The sequence below is a fragment of the Oryctolagus cuniculus genome, chromosome 5, assembly GCF_964237555.1.
Source record: "Oryctolagus cuniculus chromosome 5, mOryCun1.1, whole genome shotgun sequence".
NCBI classification, from domain to species: domain Eukaryota; kingdom Metazoa; phylum Chordata; class Mammalia; order Lagomorpha; family Leporidae; genus Oryctolagus; species Oryctolagus cuniculus.
Genome location: NC_091436.1, coordinates 103,093,685 through 103,115,922, shown reverse-complemented (window position 1 = coordinate 103,115,922; position 22,238 = coordinate 103,093,685). Strand labels below are relative to the sequence as shown.

Genomic DNA, 22,238 nt, shown 5'->3' with positions numbered 1-22,238 from the left:
TTTAATCATCGTTCAATATTACATCTGGGTAAAAAGAAAGAACTGAACAAAGAATGTACAGTAAATATTAGAGAAACATTCACAAAAGCAATAACATTTGTCAGTGTAATGTCTATAAAAAGTATTCTAGGCTTCTTTGGAAATAAATCCACTGTGTTCAAAGCACATGATAGTTGGAGTACATATTTTTGATATCAGTTTATAATGTCAAATGTATTTTTCAACAATTAAGCAACTTTATTAACCCTCTAAAGTTGTGTCTTCTTCTAAAAACCTAGGTAATTGATTAAGGAGAACTTCCGGACAAGCAATACCAAAATGCTTTGGTTAAGTTCATTTTTAAATAAAATACTGTTTAATTCATATGAAACCTCTTTTTTTTTTTTTTTTTTTTTTTTGACAGGCAGAGTGGACAGTGAGAGACAGAGAGAAAGGTCTTCCTTTGCCGTTGGTTCACCCTCCAATGGCTGCCGTGGCCGGCGCGCTGCGGCCAGCGCACCGCGCTGATCCGATGGCAGGAGCCAGATACTTCTCCTGGTCTCCCATGGGGTGCAGGGCCCAAGCACTTGGGCCATCCTCACTGCACTCCCTGGCCACAGCAGAGAGCTGGCCTGGAAGAGGGGCAACCGGGACAGAATCTGGTGCCCCGACCATGACTAGAACCCAGAGTGCCGGTGCCGCAAGGCGGAGGATTAGCCTAGTGAGCAGCGGTGCCGGCCGCCTCTTTAATTTTAATCTTGCATAAAAGACTTAATCTCAAATAATAGTATAGGATTCTCTGTTATTAAAGTTAAAAATGAAGCCAATATACCCAGTACATTTGCAATTCTTTACTATACTAAGTGAATTAAAAATCACATTGCAATTATAAGACTTATCCCACTAAAATTTTTTGAAGAGTAAATCTTTCCCCCACAGTAATTTTATTAAGAAGTCAAAAAATTAGCTACATAATAGCTCGATAGTTTTGTATAAAGTAAGCCTTTATACAAAGCTCATAATTTATCTACTATACATTTAACAACAAGTTCGGACTGTGTGTTTAATTATTAAACAAAAATAAAAACAAGCAACTTCTCTAAAAATCCCAAAACATCAGAAATATAAATCAACATAGATTATTTTAAAGATTTATTTATTTATTTGAGAGGTGTCTTACAGAGAGAGAGGGAGAGACACAGAGAGAGGTTCTCCATCCGCCAGTTCACTCCTCAAATGGTGCAACAGCCAGAGATGGGCTGATCTGAAGCCAGGAGCCAGGAGCTTCCTCCGGGTCTCCCACGTGGGTGCAGGGCTCCACTGCCTTCCCAGGCCATAAGCTGAGAGCCAGATCAGAAGAGGAGCAGCCAGGACATGAACCTGTGACCACATGGTATGCCTGCGCCACAGGCGGAGGCTTAACCTACTATGCCACAGTACTAGCCCCAGCATAGATATTTTTAGAGTAAAGAATACTTACGACTACTTCCAAGTTCTTCAAACAGGAACTTCACTTTCTCCCACTCTGTAGAATTTTTGTTATCTGGAACATTTAATGGAACAAAAGCACTACAAAGGAGAAAATAAATCTTTTTAATGGTTTTTATAGATGTTGAATAAAAGAAAATAGTATGAAACTCGATTTTTACTCATTTTCTTAAATATGTATCACTACATATTTTATTTATTGCACTTAAAATATTTGTCAATTATACCTTAATTAAACTGAGAAAAACAATAAATAAATGTTTTTGAAAGCCAGAGTGAGAGATACAGAGACAGACAGAAACAGAGACTGATTTTCCATCCCTTCGTTCATTCCTCAGATGTCCCCAATAGCTGAGGCCAAAGCCAGGAGCTAGGAATTTCATCAGGGTTGCCTATGCAGGTGGCAGGGTCATCAACCACTGCCTTCCCAAGTGCATTAGCAGGAAACTGTATTGGAAGCAGAGAAACTGGGATTTGAATGGCACTCCAGTGTATGATGCAGGTGTGCGTCTTAGGCCACTGCTTAACCTGCTGTGTCGTTAACACCTGCCCAACAGATATTAAGATTATCAAAAATGTCCAAAGCATACATTAAAAAAGTTATGAATATCTGTGCTAACGCAGCAGAACAGAAAATATATATATATGCAATTATTTAAATATATTTATATACATAAAAATAGAAAGGAAATATATAACAATAAATAGAAAATATCTTACTGTGGAGTTAGGGGTGATTTTAATTTTCTTCTTAATATTTTTCAAGATTCTATTCAATACACATAATGAAAGCAGCTTCTATTTGCTTTTCATTCTACAGCTAAACAGAGACCATCAAAATAACAGATCTATTGCTAGCTTCCTAGGCTTGTTCTACAAGATTAGACTGGGAGAAAATGGAAAATAGAATATATAAAAGGTCACTTTATTATCTAACCCAGATCAATAAACAGGAAGATCAAGAGATTATAAAGTATTGCGTCAAATATCCCTTAGACAGTATATACGGAGAATCAAACAGGAATGTAAGAAGTAACTCTAATGCTACCCTCTCCACAATATAATTTTAGTTATATGCCAAGACCTATCCTCTTTTGTAAAGAGGAAATACTCAATGAGCTAAACAATGTATGAAGGCTATCTGCTCTTATAATGATTTCAAGTAAAACTAATAACTCTAAAATTTTCTTGTCCGTTTTAAAAGCTTTTACTGAGGCACTAGTGGCAATTCTTATAAAAGATGAGTGGGGAGAGCATGTCAGGAGTTATTTAAATTTCTAACGATTTCAATTGATTTCAGCTTATTATATTCTTCTCAATCTTGAAGACTTATTTCTCCAGGTCAGAAAGAAAAGTGATTACTCACAGGCATACAGCAATAAAGGTAGAAACTAAATTATTTGTTGCCCTAGTCATAAAAGCTAACATCTAAAATAACTTTTATCTATTACTTTTATCTATTATATATTTACAATATTAAATAATTTAATATTACTAGTTAATTAAAACACATATAAACAAAAATTCTTATATAATATTTCTCTATTTTATCTAAACAGGAATTTTTTTCTGGATATCCTTAAAAGTATATAAACAAAAATTCCTATATAATATTTCTCTATTTTATCTAAACAGGAATTTTTTTCTGGATATCCTTAAAAGTATATAAACAAAAATTCCTATATAATATTTCTCTATTTTATCTAAACAGGATTTTTTTTCTGGATATCCTTAAAAGTATATTTCAAATTTGTTACTTGTAAACCTGTGAGTCTGAAGGGAAAATTATGTTGTATAAAATATCATTTATAGACTTACTAAAATAGAAACATAAATATCCAAAAATAGCAATTCTACTCAGGAAAGTCAATCTTAATGTGTCAGCTTTGGGTAATCAAAAGTATTGTATGCCACAGGAAGAAAATTAACTCCTGTTCTTTATGATACTTTTATGTTCAAATTCCTGAACAACGTTATTCAGCAGTTCAAATATGCAATGAAGAATACCAGAAAAAACTACATATGATCAAAATATTTTTTTAAACCCACAAAAACTATGGCTTCAGGAAAACACTTATTCTGAAGAGATACACTAGAGTTAACAACTGAGTACTTGCTATTATTTCAGTCAGAAACTAGAGAATAAACTAAAAGCAGGTTCCTCAGTACCATTACTACCAGGATTTTATAATCTAAGAAACAGACCTCAAATATTTTTATATAAACAAAGGGAAATACCCACACAACACAAAAACAACTACACCTACATGTGTCTATAAATTTTGAGCAATAATATTCAAAGTATTTTACAACCAATATGGCAAAGGCAGTAATCAATCAGCACACACCAGGGCCATAATTCTGGAGAATTTTCATGAGCTCAGCTTGATCCTTTAAATGATGCTGGGGTGGGATAGGAAGACTCAGGAAGGCAGAAAAGCAGTCCACTAATATGGAAGCATTTCAACGTTTTAACTACCTAAAGGAACAAACCACCGTTCACTGGCCTCCATCAGCCCTGTAGACAAAGATTTATAAAGACGAAAGAATGCCTTCTAACACATGAAAAGGCTACTGAAATTTTAAAAAATGAGGATGGAATATCAATATATCTGTTTGAGGAGGGAAGAAATAGTAAGGTCACCAGACATTTACCAAATAGTATTGATACTACAATAATCAAGAGTTAAAGTAAAATGGGATTTGTGTAGTAGAAAGATATTTTCTTAATCTGAGTTCTTCTCAAAAAATACATACGTATATGTATATGTGTATGTGTATATATATGTATACACTTCCAGCAGCCCAAAACACAAAGAACTAGATCAAAATAGGAACTGGAGCCTCATAAGATTATAATTTGTTTACATGTCCTTGAAGATTAAAAAAAACTGAAAACTGCTTAGTAAAAATATTGTATACCAAACATAACTCACTGAATAAGCTTGATACAGATTACCTCTTCAGGAAGAGACAAAGACTAATGAATTTCAGTAGATATAAAATGGAGATTATAAATTCATCAGAATTGAAATTAAGATATCTTTCAAATGTGTGATCTGTTTCTTCCTCTCGACTTTTTATAACTGCTCTAGTTCAGACCCTCATCACTCACCTAAATTCTTTCAGTGGTTACTTAGCTGATCTTCCTACCTACCATTTATAAGGGTACTTCAAAAAATTTAAGGTAAACTGGAATTAAAAGATTAGTTTACTTGGGTACAGAAAAGTTAGAAACCCATGGCCAGCTGGTTAAGCTGCCACCTGTGATGCCTGCATCCCACAGAAGCTCAGGTTGGAGTCACAGCTGCAACGCTCCCACGCCAGCTCCCTGTTAATGAGCCTGGGAAAGCAGAGACACATGGCCCAAGTGGTTGGGCCCCTGTACCCACATGTGATACCAGAATGCAGCCAGATTCCTGGCTTTGGGCTGGCCCAGCTGTGGTTATTGTGACCACTGGGGAGTAAATGAGTGGATGGAAGACATCTCTTTCCCCTCTCTCTTTCTCTTTTCTCTCCATCCCTCCTCTAGATTTTAGGTTTACAGACAAAAAATTTCTACATTAACAACGCAAATCAACATAAGTAGGTTTGATTTCTGTAAAAAGAAAAAAGAGGCACAGCGAGGTGTTTGGTCTAGCAGTTAAGACGCTGGATGGGGGTCGGCGCCGCGGCTCACTAGGCTAATCCTCCGCCTGCGGCGCCAGCACCCCGGGGTTCTAGCACCAGTCAGGGTCCCGGTTGGGGGCGCCGGATTCTGTCCCGGTTGCTCCTCTTCCAGGCCAGCTCTCTGCTGTGGCCCGGGAGTGCAGTGGAGGATGGCCCAAGTCCTTGGGCCCTGCACCCCATGGGAGACCAGGAAAAGCACCTGGCTCCTGCCTTCGGATCAGTGCGATGCGCCGGCCGCAGCGCACCGGCCGTGGCAGCCATTGAAAGGTGAACCAACGGCAAAGGAAGACCTATCTCTCTGTCTCTCTCTCTCACTGTCCACTCTGCCTGTCACAAAAAAAAAAAAAAAAAAAAAAAAAAAAAAAGATGCTGGATGGGGAGGTGCATATCCATATTCAAGTGTCAGGGTTTGAGTCCTGCTCTGCTGCCAATTCCAGCTTCTAGCTAATGTACACCCTATGAGGCAGCAAGTGATGCCTCAAAAACTCGGGTCTTGACTTCCAAATGGGAGGCTGGAATAGAGGTTCTGGCTCCTATGTGGCCTGGCCCAGCCCCAGCTGTTGTAGGCATTTGGGGAGTGAACCAGCAGATGGGAGCTCTTTTTATCTGTCTCTCCTCTGTGTCTCTGCATTTCAAGTAAATTAAATAAAAATGTCTAAAATGCAAAAAAAAAAAAAAGCAAAAAATATATTCAGTAGCTAAAATAAACAGCAAAACCACTAAAAAATGTCAACAAATACTCTTTTTCATCACATATCAAGGTAAAAAAAAGGAATTGGAAACATGTTTTGACTATAAACATTTGCAGTCTTAAGAACTCCTGGAACTACAAAAAATTACTGACCAATTTTATTCCCATCACAAATTACATTTAATAGGTAAATTTTTTATTAATTGAAAATTGTGGACTGAAATTGGAAAAATCAAATTATAAATAAAAACTTTAAATGACTTATTATACCTAATGCATTTCCTAACAAAAATTTGAAAGAATCAAGACCTATTTTTAACAAGGATAAATGTGTCTTGTTAACAAGGACAAAATTTAGGTAAAGAATCAAATGCACAAACCTGTATTGATATTAGTATAAAAATTTAACCTGAATCTGAAAAGATGCACAGACAAGGATTTTTACCAAAGTTCTGTTTATAATAATGAAAAAACTACAAACAACATAAATATCCCAGTAATTATCACTGGACCAATCAAATAAGTTGAACTCTTCTAAGAAATTAAGAGTGGGGATGAGAGGGAAGAGGAAGTTTCTAACTGTCAAGCTGTATAATTCTGCATACATTCCTATGGACTTACTTCTAAGGGTACAGTTTAAAAACTTGTCATTGGACCCCAAATCCCAATAAGCTGGGTGGTAAAAATGCCATCTTAAGTTTTAAAAGTTATCATATTAAATGTTAAAGTGAACATATAGATAGGATTAACTGTTAAAGTGATCCTATAAATAGGATCAAGTGTCTGGTAATAATAATAGATAGAATTAAAAAGGAGAAAATGTTCCAACATGGGAAGCAGTCCACATAGCAGACTCATAGAATGACAATCACTTTAAGTCACACCCTGACCTCAGAATCAGTCCTTTAAAGCCTTCTGGCCTGGCTGAAAAGCCCATGAGAGCATTTCAGGCATGGAAAGTCAAGACACTATGGCAAAAAATGTCCTACATGAAGGAGCTATGTAACTGAGCCCCCAGTGGAAAGAAGTGGCCTTCAAAGAAGAATATGCTTTTCTTCAAAGGGAGAAGAGAACTTCCACTTTGCTCATAGCCTTGTCTAAATATGACAGAGTTCACGGATTGAAAAGGCTTCCATAGCCTCGGCAGTTCATGTCAAGAGTCTCAGGTGGTCACTGATGTCATACATAAGAGTGTCAATTGTTAAATTAGCAACAGGAGTCACTGTACACTAACTCCCCATGCAGGACCTCTGTCCTGAATGAGTTGTATTATGAGAGTTAACTGTAAAACTAATTCTCAAACAGTTTTTCATGTATATGCATGTTTGCAAATTGTTGAAATCTTTACTTAGTATAGAGTTGGTCTTCTGCGCACAAAGTTAATTGAAAATGAATCTTAATGGAGAATGGGACTGGGAAGGGGAGAGGAGGAGGAGGATGAGTGGGAATGTGGGTGGGAGGGTGGGTATGGTGGGAAGAAAAACTATATTCCTAAAGTTGTACTTAAGAAATTTGTATTCTTTAAAAAATAATTAACAAAAAAGTACAGACAAAACTGAGAGATCCATATTTACTATCCTAAAGATATATGCATAGTATATTACAAGTAGATATAAGAATTATATAAAATAAAATCACATTTGCAGATAACAAACATGGTGAGTGCATGCATGGGGGCAGGGGCATTTTGCACAATTTCAAGCACATAAAAAGTGTTTACATGGAACACCAGAGGAAGATCGCTAACTATAGCTATTGCTCAGGGGTAACACTAAAGAAGTCTGTCTGGTTTCATATTCTGCTTTTCCCTTTCCTAGACTTTTCTGAATGAATCTATTATCATTATTGTTATTAAATTAATTCCATTTCCATTATCAGTATGAAAAAAATCAAGACTTACCCAACCACAAGAAGAAGTGCACAAATCACAGCAAATCCCAAAGTGTACTTCAGAGCAGTTTTAATTTGCTAGATACCAAAGGAAAAAAGTATATCATTTAGCAAACTATTATATAAAATATTCTTGCAACAGTATAACAGTATTTTCATATCAAACATACATTTATTGTCAACAATGTAGTTTTGCTTGTTGAAAAAAATCTCAAATTTTCAGGAAAAATATGTATATGCTACATTTTAAATATCTTTGCAAGATGCACAAAAGAGATCTTAAAATATTTTTAATCATTAGTCCCTTGTGAAAGGCAATAAACCTAAAGTATAGTTAATATTCCAGTAGGCATCTTTAATAAAATATCAGAATATTTAATGAAATACTCATCATACAGGAAACAGCAAAAGCCTACAATATTGGGGCTGGCATTGTGGCGTAATGGATAAAGTTATTGCCTGCAACACTGGCATTCCATACGGGCACCTGCTCATGTCCCACCTGCTCTACTTCCAATCCAGCTCCCCTGCTAATGGCCTGAAAAAAGCAGTGGGAGATGGTCCAAGTGCCTGAGTCCCTGCCACCTATGTGGCAGACCCAGATAGAGGTTCTGGCTCCTGGCTTTGGCTTGGCCCAGCTCTGGCCACTACAGCCACCTGGGGAATGAACCAGTGAGTGGAAGATATATGTTTCTCCCTCTCTATACATAACGCTGACTTTCAAATAAATAAATAATTTTTTTAAAAAAAGAATCTTTAATGTCCCAACCCAATTCATCAAAATGGTTATAATATACCTGTATATATACAGGTGTGTATATATGCTTACATACTTTAGTATGTATTTTATATATTTATATGAGGAGTCCTCAAGAAGTTCATGGAAAATGTGTATTCTGGAAAAATATGCAAAGATTTCAAAAATTTTTTGCACCAAAATGAACTTATTTTTTAATTACATTTTCTACAAACTTTCTGAAGTACCCTCATATAACCTATTTCCAGGCACTGTTCTCAGAACTTTATATATTTTTGTTTTGTTGTTAAAGATTTATTTATTTTATTTGAATGAGTACAGAAAAAAAGAGAGAGACAGAGTGAGACAGAAAGCTATCTTCCACCCACTGGTTCACTCCCAAAACAGCTGCAATGACTGGGGCTGGGCCAGCCTGAAGACAAGAGCGAAGAACTCCATTCAGGTCTCCCACGTGGGTACAGGGACCCAATCCCTGGGGTCATCTGCTGCTGCTTTCCAGGGCACATTAACAGTGAACTGGATTGGAAATAGAGCGTGCAGCACTTGAACCAGTGCTCATTTGGAATGCTGGTGTCCCACACTGCTCCAGAACACCACCCCCTACATGTTAACACACTTAACTTTCACAACCCTCATTCCCAATTCAGTGGTAAGGAAGCTGAGGCCCAAAGAGGTTTAAAAATGCCCTACGTTACATTGTGTCAGAAGTGATGAAACAATAATTTGAAATTATGAGCTCAGGAATTTAAAGGCTATGTTTGTTTGATGCTCATAATATAATCTAAAGGGAAAAACAAAAACACAAAGCTGGACACTTGAAAAATGTATAGCAATCTCAAAGAAAGCTTTAATCAAAAATAGCATTATTTGTCCTATCGCAATAATTAAGCCTCTAAAAATCACCATTTAAAATTTAAACTCATGTTTCAAATGTCATTTTGTTCAAAAAGAGGTAAAATATTCTTTGTGGAAAAAAATCGTTAAGTAAAAGTGAGATCTGTTTTTGTCTCGCTCTTTCTCTTTGTCTCTGTTGCTCTGCCTTTCAAAGACATTTTTTAAAAAAGGGAAGGAGAAGCCAAAGGTAGGAGGAAGCTGTGGTTTAGAAGCAACAAACTGACCCAACATATCACTGAGATTTTGCTTTATAACCAGTCACCTTACCTTATATATCTATTTCCAAATATAGAATTACACAGTATCTGCAAATAATTTTGGCTCTCTTTATAAAAAAAAATCCTTACTTTTCCTCTAACAAATGTACTAATTATCACCCCAGGAGTCATTTAAAATACCATTTACTTGCTCTGAGTCTTAATACAAATGCTGTTAAGATTTCAGTCATAATTAAGCATGATGCTGACTTCTGAATGAATATATTTGTTTTTGCATTTAAGTATACAGCATAAACAATGCATAAAAAATTCCAGTAACTCAACAGAAATATAACACATCCATGCTTGCACTCTTTTCCCCCTTTAGTCCAAGAAAAGTAACAATTTTGACAAATATCTCAACATACCATTTTTCTTTGACCTATTAACTACTATATATTAATAGATTTCCTGTTTCTAAACTATTCATGCAAGTTAGAAATATGCAAATTTGGCTATACAATACACATACACTTTTTTAAAAAGGTATGTTTGCTTATTTATTTATTTATTTATTTATAAGTCAGAGTAAGAAAGAAGGAGGGTCGGAGAGAAGGATCTTCTATCCCCAAATGGCTGCAATGGCTGCGGGTGGTCCAGGAGCTGGGTACTTCATCTGAGTCTCCCAAGTAACTGAGCCATTCTCTGCTGCCTTCCCAGATGCATTAGCAGGGAGCTGGGTGGGAAGAGGAGAAGCTGGGACTGGAATCAGTGATCCGATACAGGATGCCAGTGTTACAAGCAGTTACTTAGCTCACTGAACCACAACACTGGCCTCCAATACCAATATATTTTTTTTTTATCTTTTATTTAATGAATATAAATTTCCAAAGTACGACTCATGGGTTACAATGGCTTCCCCCCCCATACCGTCCCTCCCACCAACAACCCTCCCCTTTCCCACTCCCTCTCCCCTTCCATTCACATCAAGATTCATTTTCGATTATCTTAATATACAGAAGATCAGCTTAGTATACCTTAAGTAAGTATTTCAACAGTTTGCTCCCACACAGAAACATAAAGTGAAAAATAATAGATGATTTTTTTAAAATGATGATGAAATCAGAGCAGACCTATTGTCATGTTTAATCCCAGTGAGAGTCAAGTTGGGAATTGAAAATTTCTTTTTTTTTTTTTACAGAAGATCAGTTTAGTGTACATTAAGTAAAGATTTCAGTCGTTTGCACCCCCATAGAAACACAAAGTGAAATATACTGTTTGAGTACTCGTTATAGCATTAAGCCTCAGTGTACAGCACGTTAAGGACCGAGATCCTACATGAGGAGTAAGTGCACAGTGACTCCTGTTGTTGACTTTACCAATTGACACTCCTGTTTATGGCATCAGTAATCTCCCTATGCACCAGTTATGAGTTTCCAAGGCTATGGAAGCCCCTTGAGTTCTCCGACTCTTATCTTGTTTAGACACGGTCATAGTCAAAGTGGAGGTTCTCTCCTCCCTTCAGAGAAAGGCACCTCCCTCTTTGAAGACCTGTTCTTTCCACTGGGATCTCAAGATCATCCTAAATTATTAATTTTTTAAAGATCTATTTTTATTTATATGAAAGGCAGAGTTACAGAGAGAAAAATGGAGAGACAGAGAGAGACCTTCCATCCACTAGTTCACTCCCCAGATGGCCACAGCAGCTGGGGCTGGGCCAGGCTGAAGCCAGGAATCAGGGGTACAGGGGTCCAAACACATAGGTCATCCTCGACCGCCTTCCCAGGTACATTAACGGGGAGCTGGATGGTAAGTGGAGCACGTGGGACCTATATAGGCATTGCAGATGATGGCTTAACCCCTTATGCCACAACATTGGCCCTTTTAATATTTTAATTAAGAATTTCATACTAACACTTAAGTGACACCATTCTGTAATTCTGAACTTGTGTGTGTGTGCTGTGTTTATCAGCTTTCTGTAGTTGTATTATCCTGAATTAGAAAGAATTACTTGCAAGTGTTTCTTCTTTATGTTCTTAGGGATGAGTTAGCAAACTGTGTCCTATGTGCCGTGTCTTACCCACTTCCTGTTCTATTAGGTCACAAAATGTTCTTTAAGTATTGCCTTGAGATATTTTCCTTTTTTTTTTTTTTTTTTAAATTTGAGAGAGAGAGAGAGCAAGCGAGCACAACAGTGAGCAAGCTACAGAGACACAGAGGCTCTCATTCATTGGTCCACACCCCAAATAACCACAACAGTCAGGACTGGCCAAGCCAAAGCCTGGAGCTGAGAACCCAACTTCTTGAGACATCATGTGCTGTCGTACAGGGTGTGCCCTGGAAGGAAGGCAAATAGAAAGCCAGAGCCAGGAATTAAACCCAAGTACTCCCATGTGGAGCCCAGACATCTTAACTTTGTCTTACTACTAGGTCAAATGCCTAATTTTATCTCAGGATACTATAACACTGCAATCACAGAGTTGACTAGCCAAAACCATTTAGCCTACAAAGCCCAATACATTTACTAGTTGGCTTTCTACAGAAAACAGTTTGTTGACCCCCACTCTAGAATTGCTTTGACTAGTCATAAGTCATATGTGGCTACTGACTACCTGAAATATTCTTAAGTCAAATTCCTGCAAGTGTAAAAACATAACCTAAATTTTAAGATCTTATTAATGTTATCACTACATATAAAATGTTAATATTTGAAACCTATGATATTAAATTCAATCTAATTAAAATTAATGTCAAATTTTTACTCATTTTAATGTGGTGACTAGAAAATTTAGAATATCACATTTAATACTATATTTCTGTTAGACAACACTGCTCTAGAATAAATTCAAACAGTTTTATTATTCTTTAAAAAAGGGAGGAAATACCATCTTTTTAAAAACTAAATGGAGAACTCTAAAATAAAGATACTTACAGTACATTTACTTGTGTCATCTTCATCCTTTTCTTCATAGTAGAAGTAGACAAAAGGGATCCAGAGAAACACACAGAACAATATCACAGAATATAAAGCTGTGGAAATAAATAACACAGTTCTATTAAATATGTATATATTTAATCAATGTCATCTATATGTGGTACTTCAAAAAAATTTTAAAGCCATTCACCCATACACTCATTTAAGAAATTCACTTTCTTACTGGATTTCCTATACTCATAACTCTATATGTGATATCCCAACAGTGTTTGCTGTCTCTTGTTCCATGAAATCAACAGCACTATTAGAATAACAAAGCATAATTCAAATCAAATATGGGGCAATTTCCAACAATCATGATAATAACTGTGCCACCAACAACTGTGGCTGCTAACACCTGAGCTCTTGTTATATATTAACTATGAAGTTAAGAACTGCCTATGAAGCACCTAATATAAATGTTAACTTTTGTATTCATTCCAATTCAAGTGGAGCACAATTCACCCAACACTTGCTAGTCACTCTGGCAAGTTAAAGAGAGAACTAAAAATGATGCTGTCCTTTTCATATAATTTCCCCATCTAAGTTTAAATATGCAGTATTATGAAATTGATCTTCTACAAATCAAGATAGAGAAACTAAAAAGAGCAATATAACAACAGAATGTTTACACTTAAAGTTAACTGATAGGTATTCATATTTATCTGCTTTAAAATGATGTAAGGGAAGGGCCAATGTGTGGCACCAAGGGTAAAGCAGCCACCTGCAAACTGGTGTCCCATATGAACGCCTGTTCAAGTTCCGTTGCTGCATTTTCATTCCGGGTCCCTGATAATGCACCTGGGAAGGCACTAAAAAATAGCCCAAGTGCTGAGGACTCTGGCACCCATGTGGCAGACTGGGATGTAATTCCTGGCTCCTGGCTTTGGCTTGGCCCAGGCCCATCTGTTACATCCAATTGGAAAGTAAACCACTAGATAGAAGGTCTCTCTTTCCTTCTCTCTCTCTGTGTGTGTGTGTGTGTGTGTGTGTGTTTGTGCATGTGTGTATATCACTCTTCCTTTTAAATAAATAAAGCTTTAAAAATTTAAAAAAGTGATTTAGACTTGAAATGCTTATAGCCAGTATTCAGTCAAAAGATTTAATGAAACATAAATTAAATTAAAACTTGAGCAAAGACATAGTATACTTCATAATAAAACAACATAAGCAACTTTCTGGGACTTAGGCCTGAGAAACTTAATTTTTAAATCTGTGTATTCACTTTTATTTATATATACCATAAGTTCATGAAAAATATCGGTACTATTATAAATACATAAAGCAATTACAGAATGCTAATTTTTGTGTTCCTTTGTAAAATAAAGCATTTGTTATCACCTCATATCCATTAGGAAGGTTAATATTAAAAATAAAGAAATAAATAAAAATAACAAATATTTCAAGGATGTAGACAAACTGAAACCCTGTCCACTGTTGATGGGAATATAAAATGGTACAGCTGCTATGGAAAACAGTAACATGCTTCTTCAAAAAATTAACAACAGGGGCCAGCGCTGTGCTGTAGTACATTAAGCTTCCAACTGTGATACCAGCATTCCATATGGGCACAGATTCATGTTTTGGCTGCTCCACTTCCAACCCAGCTCTCTGCTTATCATCTTGGAAAGCAGTAGAAGATGGCCCAAGTGTATGGCCCCTGTACCAGTGTGGGAGACCCAGAAGAAGCTCCTGACTCCTGGCTTCAGATTGACCCAGCTCTGGCCATTGCAGTCATTTGTGGAGTGAATCAGCAGATGGAAGACCTCTGTCTCAGGCCGGCGCCACGGCTCACTAGGCTAATCCTCCACCTTGCAGCGCCTGCACACGGGGTTCTAGTCCCGGTCGGGGCACCAATTCTGTCCCAGTTTTCCCTCTTCCAGGCCAGCTCTCTGCTGTGGCCAGGGAGTGCAGTGGAGGAGGATGGCCCAAGTGCTTGGGCCCTGCACCCTATGGGAGACCAGGATAAGTATCTGGCTCCTGCCATTGGATCACCGTGGTGCGCCAGCCGCAGCGCGCCGACTGCGGCGGCCATTGGAGGGTGAACCAACGGCAAAAGGAAGACCTTTCTCTCTGTCTGTCTCTCTCACTGTCCACTCTGCCTGTCAAAAAATAAAAATAAATAAATAAAAAGAATAAGACCTCTGTCTCTCCCTCTCTCTGTCTATAACTCTTTCAAATAAATAAAATCTTTAAAATTTTAATAACCATGTGATTCAACAATTCCACTTAAAACAGAGTTTCAAAGAGTTATTAGTGGACTCATGTTTATAGCTGTATTATGTATAATAGCTAAAAGATGGAAGAAACCCAAGTGTCCATCAATGGATAAAGAGAATAGCAACATGGAATAATATCCAGCCTTAAAAAAAAGGAAATTCTGACATAAGCTACAGCATGGATAAACTTCAAGAACATTATGCTGTGGGCCGACACTGTGACACAGCCAGTGAAGATGCCACCTGTGACACCACCATCCGATATGAGCATCAGCTCAAGTCCCAGCTGCTCCACTTCCTATCCAGTTCCCTGTTAATGTGTCTGGAAAATCAGTGGAGGATGGTCCAAGTACCTAGGCCCCTGCATCCACATGGAACACCTGAAAGAAGCTCCTGGCTCCTGGCTTCAGCCTAGCTCAGCCCAGCCTCAGCCCAGCCCCAGCCATTGTGGCCATTTGAGAAGTGAACCAGCAGATGGACTCTCTCTCTCTCTCTCCCTTGTATGTATGTATCTCTCTCTCTCTCTCTCCTCTGTAATTCTGCCTTTCAAATAAATAAATAAATCGTAAAAAGAAAACTTTATGCTACATTAAATGTCAGCACCAAAAAGACAAATATTATGTGGTTCCAATTACGTGAATTACTTATAGTCAAAATCATAGAAAAAGTAGAATGTGGTTGTCAGAAGCCGGGGTGGGGAAGGGGAGAGAAATGGGGAGTTACTGTTTAATGGCTAGAGTGTTTCAGTTTTACGAGATAAAAGGAATCATAGAGATGGATGCTGGTGAAGATTACCCATGATGAATGCACTTAACACCAATGAAGTATAGACTTCAAATGGTTCCATATAAAGTTTTATGTTATGTATATTGTTACAAGAAAAAATGGAGAAAAAGAAAGCAGTTGCTAGTAATATATAATAAAAACTCAATTACTTATTCTGCTGGAAGGAAGGAATACAAAATTATAGAATGGTTAACCATGATGTTAACACTTGCTGGCACTGCCTCCTTTATTTAGAGGGCACTTATGAAACATATGATCTCTTACATGTATAAGTTACCATCAGTCAATTGGCATGACAAAAAAATTCTTCAAACTCAATAAAAATAAAACCAATTTATCATACTGCATCTCTTGTCCTGAAATCTGCTTCTTTGACCTAACGCTATATTGTGAAGCACCCTGTGTGACAATAAATAATGCATCTTCATAAAACAAAAGACAACTTTTTTTCAAAACTGACAAAAGACTTACACAGATACTTCACAATAGATGATACAGAATGTTCAGCCTCATTGTTTGCAGTGATGATAAACTGGAGATGATCCAAATCTCCATCAACAAATGAATGGAAAAGCAAACTCATACAAAAGACTATTACAAAGTAATAAAAAAGATACATGAGACACAGATGACTCTCACAAACCTTATGCTGAACAAAACATAAAAGATCAGCAATAAAAACCCAGCAACAAGAGCACACTTCTAAAATTTATTTATTTATTTAAAAACAGAAAGGGGGGGGGAGTGTGGGGGAGAGAGAGAGAGAGAGAGAGAGACAGAGAGACAGAGAAACAAATCTTCCACCTACTGGTTCACTCCCTAACTTTCAAAATCTAGAATGGGTCATGAAGAAGCCAGGAGCCATGAATTCAATTTGGATCTCCCCAGTGGGTAGCAAGGATAAAGTAGCTGAGCCATCAACTGCTGCCTCCCAGTGTGCACATTAGCAGGAAGCCTCAATCAGGAGCAGAGCCAGGACTCTGGCATATGGCTCTCCCAAGTGGCATCCAGACCATGATACCAACAAGAATACATTTTCTGTCTGAACTTATAGAAATTCTATAACTAGCGAAACTAATCCATTATTGGAAGACAAAAAGGCTATAGAGATATTGCACGTAGCAGTGGCCAGAAACACAGTTTCTAGCAATCAGCAGGCACATGGAGGAAGTAAGCAGCAGATATAATTCTGAAGAGACTCTGATATTTCTTTAGTAGTCTATGACTCCACACAGTTTTCAAATGATTATCCTTTGTTTTCCTGAGCCCACATTTCATGCTATTTTCTGGTAATCTGAAAGCTCTTTTTCAATTCCCTTCATAAAAATGTTTTCCTTTCAATTAAATTAAGACAAAAATTAAATTAACATTTATATGTTTTGTATTAGTTCTAATGACAAGTTGGGCTTAAATATCTGTAAATGGAAAAAATGTATATAAATATACCTATGTATAGCTGCTATCATCAACAGAAGAGAAATTGCTTCTTTTATAGTTATGCATCAAATTTATTGCCATTTTCAAGGAAAATTATTCTTAACTCCAACAGTTATGACATTTTCATATTCTGACATCTTCATAAAGTATGCTTTTACTTGTAAATGTTTTTCGTAAAAGAACACTACTAGCAAATAAAATAGAAGCAGTCTGTGGCTTATACGACCATTAACATCAAAGAACACATTAAGAAAAACTTTTAAAACCTCATGTCCACAGAAATTAACAAAAGTTAAACACATAAATCAAGTTCCTTTTTAAAAAGAACTTATCAAGAACTTGGAAAATCCAGTGAACAGAGAGCCAGCAATTCTTAAAAGGTTATGGGCAAAATCTGTGGCAAAGAATATACAACTTCCATGATTTTAAAATAAATACAAAGCAAGCAATGTACCTGTTAAAAGTTGTATATTGTATATTATATAATAATATAAATTATAACTCATGTGAAAATGTGCTGGGACACATTAGAATTTTTTTAAAGATTTTTTAAAAATACTACCAATGAAAATAGCTAAATGAAAACACTACGATAACAAATAACTTACTCAATCTTGTGATAGAATAGTCATTACAAAGCTTTCTGTTTAAGAAGGTCAAAGTATAAAGATATTCTTAGAACTCTAAAAGCCTTCTAAAATTAACCATTTACCCAGCTGAACAAATCTAGGGTCAAGACTGGTTTTCTTTCAGCTGGCATTCCTTTTGTCTTTCTCTTTTCCCCTTTCCTCCTATTTCCTGCCTGAAATTGACAGATAATGGATTAAACCTCAGCAGCCTGGAGTCTGTGGTAACCTTAATGTGGAAATCTTGTGCTAAGGGTGGAGAGTTGACAAGAAAGAAATGGCACTGTCGGTTATGTCATGATGCTGCCAAAACAGCCTTAGCTAGCCTATCTCCAGGGTTATTTTAACAGAGATGGAAAAACAATATTTAAGCTATGCATTTATTTCCAGTCTTCTAATAAGTGCCACATATAACTAGTGAAGCAGAATCTGGTGTCGAGGCCGGTGTTGCGGTGCAGTTGGTTAAGCTGCCACCTGTGATAGAATTGCAGGGCCATAAAGCAAGCTTACCTTTTTAAGAAAGTTAAAAGTATTCCAAAATAGCTAGACGATTTTACATTCCCAACAGCAGCATTTGAAGAAACTAGTTTCTCTATATTCATGCTAACACCTGGATATTATCTGTATATGTTATTATAGCCTATAATGAACTGCATGTTGGTGATCCCCCAAAATTCACTATTTGATAAGCAGATTAGTGCAAGTATGAACCACAGACCTAGTAAGTCACCCCAGTAGAAACAACTGCCTCTTTTAACTGAAAGGAATACAGATGGGATAACAAAAGGGGAGGCTGATGGATCTGAGGATGAGACTACAGAGCAGTTTGGCTAAGAGTATATTAACTCCACAAGATAAAGAAAGAATTATCCTAAAGGCTATTCAGAGATCATCAAAGATTACCTCCAAAGAGGTTTCAAAGAAGGGGAAGAGGATACTGCCTAAGTTTCATCAGGCTAAATGATGACTACCTGAAGCCTTGTAAGTGGGCTGTTGAACCAGTGGGTCCAGAAGACAAAGCATCAAATCAAAACCCGGCAGTTATCTTGCCAGATTGTACAACTATCTGAGATCCTTTCTTCCTTCTAAGGCCTCCCTTGGGGAATGGGGATGTCTAACCTAGGCTTGTATCACCACTCCATGTCTTTTAGAAGCAGCTACCTTTTCTGTTTTCACAGGATCAGAGAAACAGAATTTTAGCCTCAGGATGAAATGTACTTCAAGTCTCACAGGATCTGATTTAGATGATATCTAAGTAGGAAGTTGGACATTAGAAGTGATGCTGGAACAAATTACAACTCTTGCGGGTGCGCAGGCATTGTGGCACCACAGGTGAAACTACCACTTACATCCCACATCAGAAAGCCAGTTCCAGGCCTGGCTGCTGTGCTCCTTTATCCAGCTTCCCGCTGATGCATCTGGGAAACCAGTGGATGATAACCTAAGTACCTGGGTCTCTGCTACCCATGTTGGAGACTTCGAGTTCCTGAATTCTGCCTGGTTGGGGCTGTTGTAGGAATTTGGGGAGTGAACCAGCAGATACAAAATTACTTACTCTGTGTGTGTGTGTGTGTGTGTGTATGTGTGACTGTCTTTCAAATACATAATATAAAATAAACACTCTTGTGGCTACTGGGATGGAATAAATGGGAGAAAAACATGGGAGAAAAACAGGAATTTTTCATGGGGATCAGGGAATGGTATATAACAGAGTGAATTTATTCCCCAAAATTCATATGTGAAGCACTAGCTCCAGTGTGGTGATATCTAAAGATGGGTATCTTCAGGAAATAACCAGGTAGGAAGTAATTAGGAGGACATGTGGATGGGGTGCCTATGATGAGCTGCCCTTATAAAACAAGAAAGATCAGAGTATGTGTTCTCGTTCTGCCCCTGTGCCCCCCACCCCCACAGTCACGTGAGGGCACAGCAACAAAGCGGCTCTCTGAAAGCCAGGAAAGATGCCCTCTCCTGTAACCAAATTTATTGGCACCTTAATCTTGGACTTCCCAGCCTTCAGAACTAAGACAAAGCACTGAAGCACTAAAGCTGTTTTCTGTTCCATTTTGTCCAGCTTTACACTTGTTTTGGAGGGAGGGAAATCTGCCAAACTTCTTACCAGGCAGAAATCCCACCCCAAGCTCATTCAATTTTAACAACATGGAAGTATACACTATCCTCTCTCAAGAACAGAAGGGGAAACTTAAATGAGTTTCCTGGAAAGTTACATAATAAATAAAAGTCTCTTCATTTTACATATATTTGAGCACTTGCTCATGAGCCAAGTGTTCTAAGTGCTTGAGATCCATTAAGGACCAAAAGAGAAAACAACTCCTGCACTAGTGGAGTGCAGATTCCAGCAGGCGGATACAAATAATGAATAGAACTAAATTATACAGCACATTAGAAGATGACTGTGTTCAGCAAGAAAATAAAGTAGACCAAGAAACGGTCCATGAGTTGAAGAACAGGTCTCATTCACAAGGCTGCATTTAAGAAAAGACTTGAAAGTTAAATGAGTTAAAGAAACTAGCCAGCAGATAATTTGGGAAGGGGGGAACATATTCCAGGCAAAGAGAACATAAACAAAGGCATGACAATAAGAGTGAACCTGCAAATATTCAAGGATTTTTAATAGTAACATTGATATACTCAGTGAAGGGAAAATGTGCTAGTTATCAATCGCCGTGTAACAGATGACCCCACACTTAAAAGACTATTATGACAGATGCTGTGGCTCAGTAATAACATAATTCAGCTAAGTTTTCTATCTCGGGATTTCTCCCAAGGCAGCAATCAAGCAGTTACCCTAAGCCTTGGGAAGAACCTGCTTCCAAGTTCACTCACATAGCTGTTGGCAAAATCAGTTCCTTACTGGCTGTTGGCTTGAGGCTGCTTTCTACTCTCTGCTATGGGAGCCTCCTCTATCAGACATGAAACAACATGGGAGCTTGCTTAGGCAAAGCAAGCAATAGAAAAGAATCAGAAAGTCTGAGCAATACAAAGTAACTCTGCTTTAAAACTTAATCTCAGAAAAGACAGCCCATCTTTTTTTACCACTTGTCTCTGTTACAGACAAATTACCAGGTCCAGAACACACAAAACAATAGGGTATTACATAAATGCATGAGTACTAGCTGGTGGGGAGCATTATAAGGCATCTTAGGAGTTGGAGTAGTAGGAGGACATGAGGTCAGGTCAGTTTCTAGGATGAGGAAGAATGCCAGATCATATAAGGCCTACAAGCTTCAATAGTGACTGCACCCTTTTCATGAGAGTAAAACGGGAAGCAGGATTTTGAGAAGATGAACAGGATCTGTCATGTTTCTAAGGGATCATTCAAACTGTTGTACCATGGATAAAACAAAGGTATAAAAGAAATATGTTGGGAAGCTTCTGCAAAACAACCCAAAAAGAGACCACAGCGGCTTGCATAGGAAAGTAGCCAGAAGACTACTTCTGGAAGTGATCAGATTCTGGATAAATCCTAAAAATCAAGCATAAGAGAATCTTCTAGCAAACTTCATATAAAACGTGACAAAATAAAGATAGGAAGATGACTGCATGGTTTTTAGCTTGTGCAACTCTCTTACTGCTATGTACTATAAGGAAAATTAGAGAGTATAACTAGAAGAGCATCAGTTGTTTTAGAAATGCTAAATGAGAAGTTTCTGATTTCTTGATAGAAAATCATCTAATAGCTGGACACAGAAATATGAAGTTCAAGAGAGGTTTATACATATATTTGAATCTGGGAGATGATATTTAGAGCCAAGCAACAGTACAAAATCACCAAGGAATTTAGTGAGATACAGACTAGGTCTACAGAACAACCACAAATGGAAGAAGAAAAATCAAAAGTACCTGTCTCTTTCTCCAAAATCTTCAGTATACCAGGTTTATGACACCAATGTGACAAATTAGCGGGTTGCTTAGAGGTAGAAAATACAAGTCACACTAGCAATTAAGTCTAAGAGGTCATTTCTTTTCCTGATGCTTCTACTTGGAAACAAATTCTTTGGCTACTTAGTCTTAAGGAATCTTTATCAAGATAATATCTTGAGCAAACAACCAGCAGCCACTTAGAAAACACACCCAGTATTTTAAAAAGGAAGAGAAGGGGTTAAGAGACAGGACACAACTATATCTTATCAAAAAGGAAAAAGAGAAAGATGAAATTTACAACATTAGTGCTAGTCTTTCCATCTTGCCTTAAAAAGCACTGTAATGGAATATATCATTAGAGATGTTTTCAAGACAATAAAATGAAAAGGATGGAAGTTTGATGAGATGCTAAGTCAAGTCTCACCAACCCAAAATTATTTCACTAACAGCAAAGGTCTCTTGTTCTTTTATCTGACTTGAACAACAAATAACACATATGTAGCACTAATCACATGTACGACACTCTTAATACTACAATATAGGTACTACTTTGTCACCATTTCACAGGTAGACAAACCACAAAGCAATTAAATGACTTCAAGGTCCCATGTGCTCCTTTCTTTTTTTTTTTTTTTTAAAGATTTATTAATTTGAAAGTTAGAGTTACACAGAGAGAGAAGGAGAGGTAGAGGCAGAGAGACAGAGCAGTCTTCATCCACTGGTTCACTCCCCCACTGGCCACGACG

At 37.4% G+C, this 22,238-nt stretch overlaps 1 protein-coding gene across 2 annotated transcripts in view; it reads right to left on the bottom strand.

Annotated features, from left to right (window-relative positions):
• LMBRD1 (LMBR1 domain containing 1) overlaps positions 1-22,238 on the bottom strand; it is a 148,975-nt gene that overhangs the window by 95,005 nt on the left and 31,732 nt on the right. For both annotated transcript variants that reach the window (XM_008263085.4, XM_070073909.1), the window contains exons 4-6: positions 12,498-12,595; positions 7,728-7,795; positions 1,460-1,548 (exon numbers count right to left, since the gene is read on the bottom strand). In XM_008263085.4, coding sequence (XP_008261307.2) covers positions 1,460-1,548; positions 7,728-7,795; positions 12,498-12,595 — 255 coding nt within the window. The remainder of the gene's footprint in view (positions 1-1,459; positions 1,549-7,727; positions 7,796-12,497; positions 12,596-22,238) is intronic.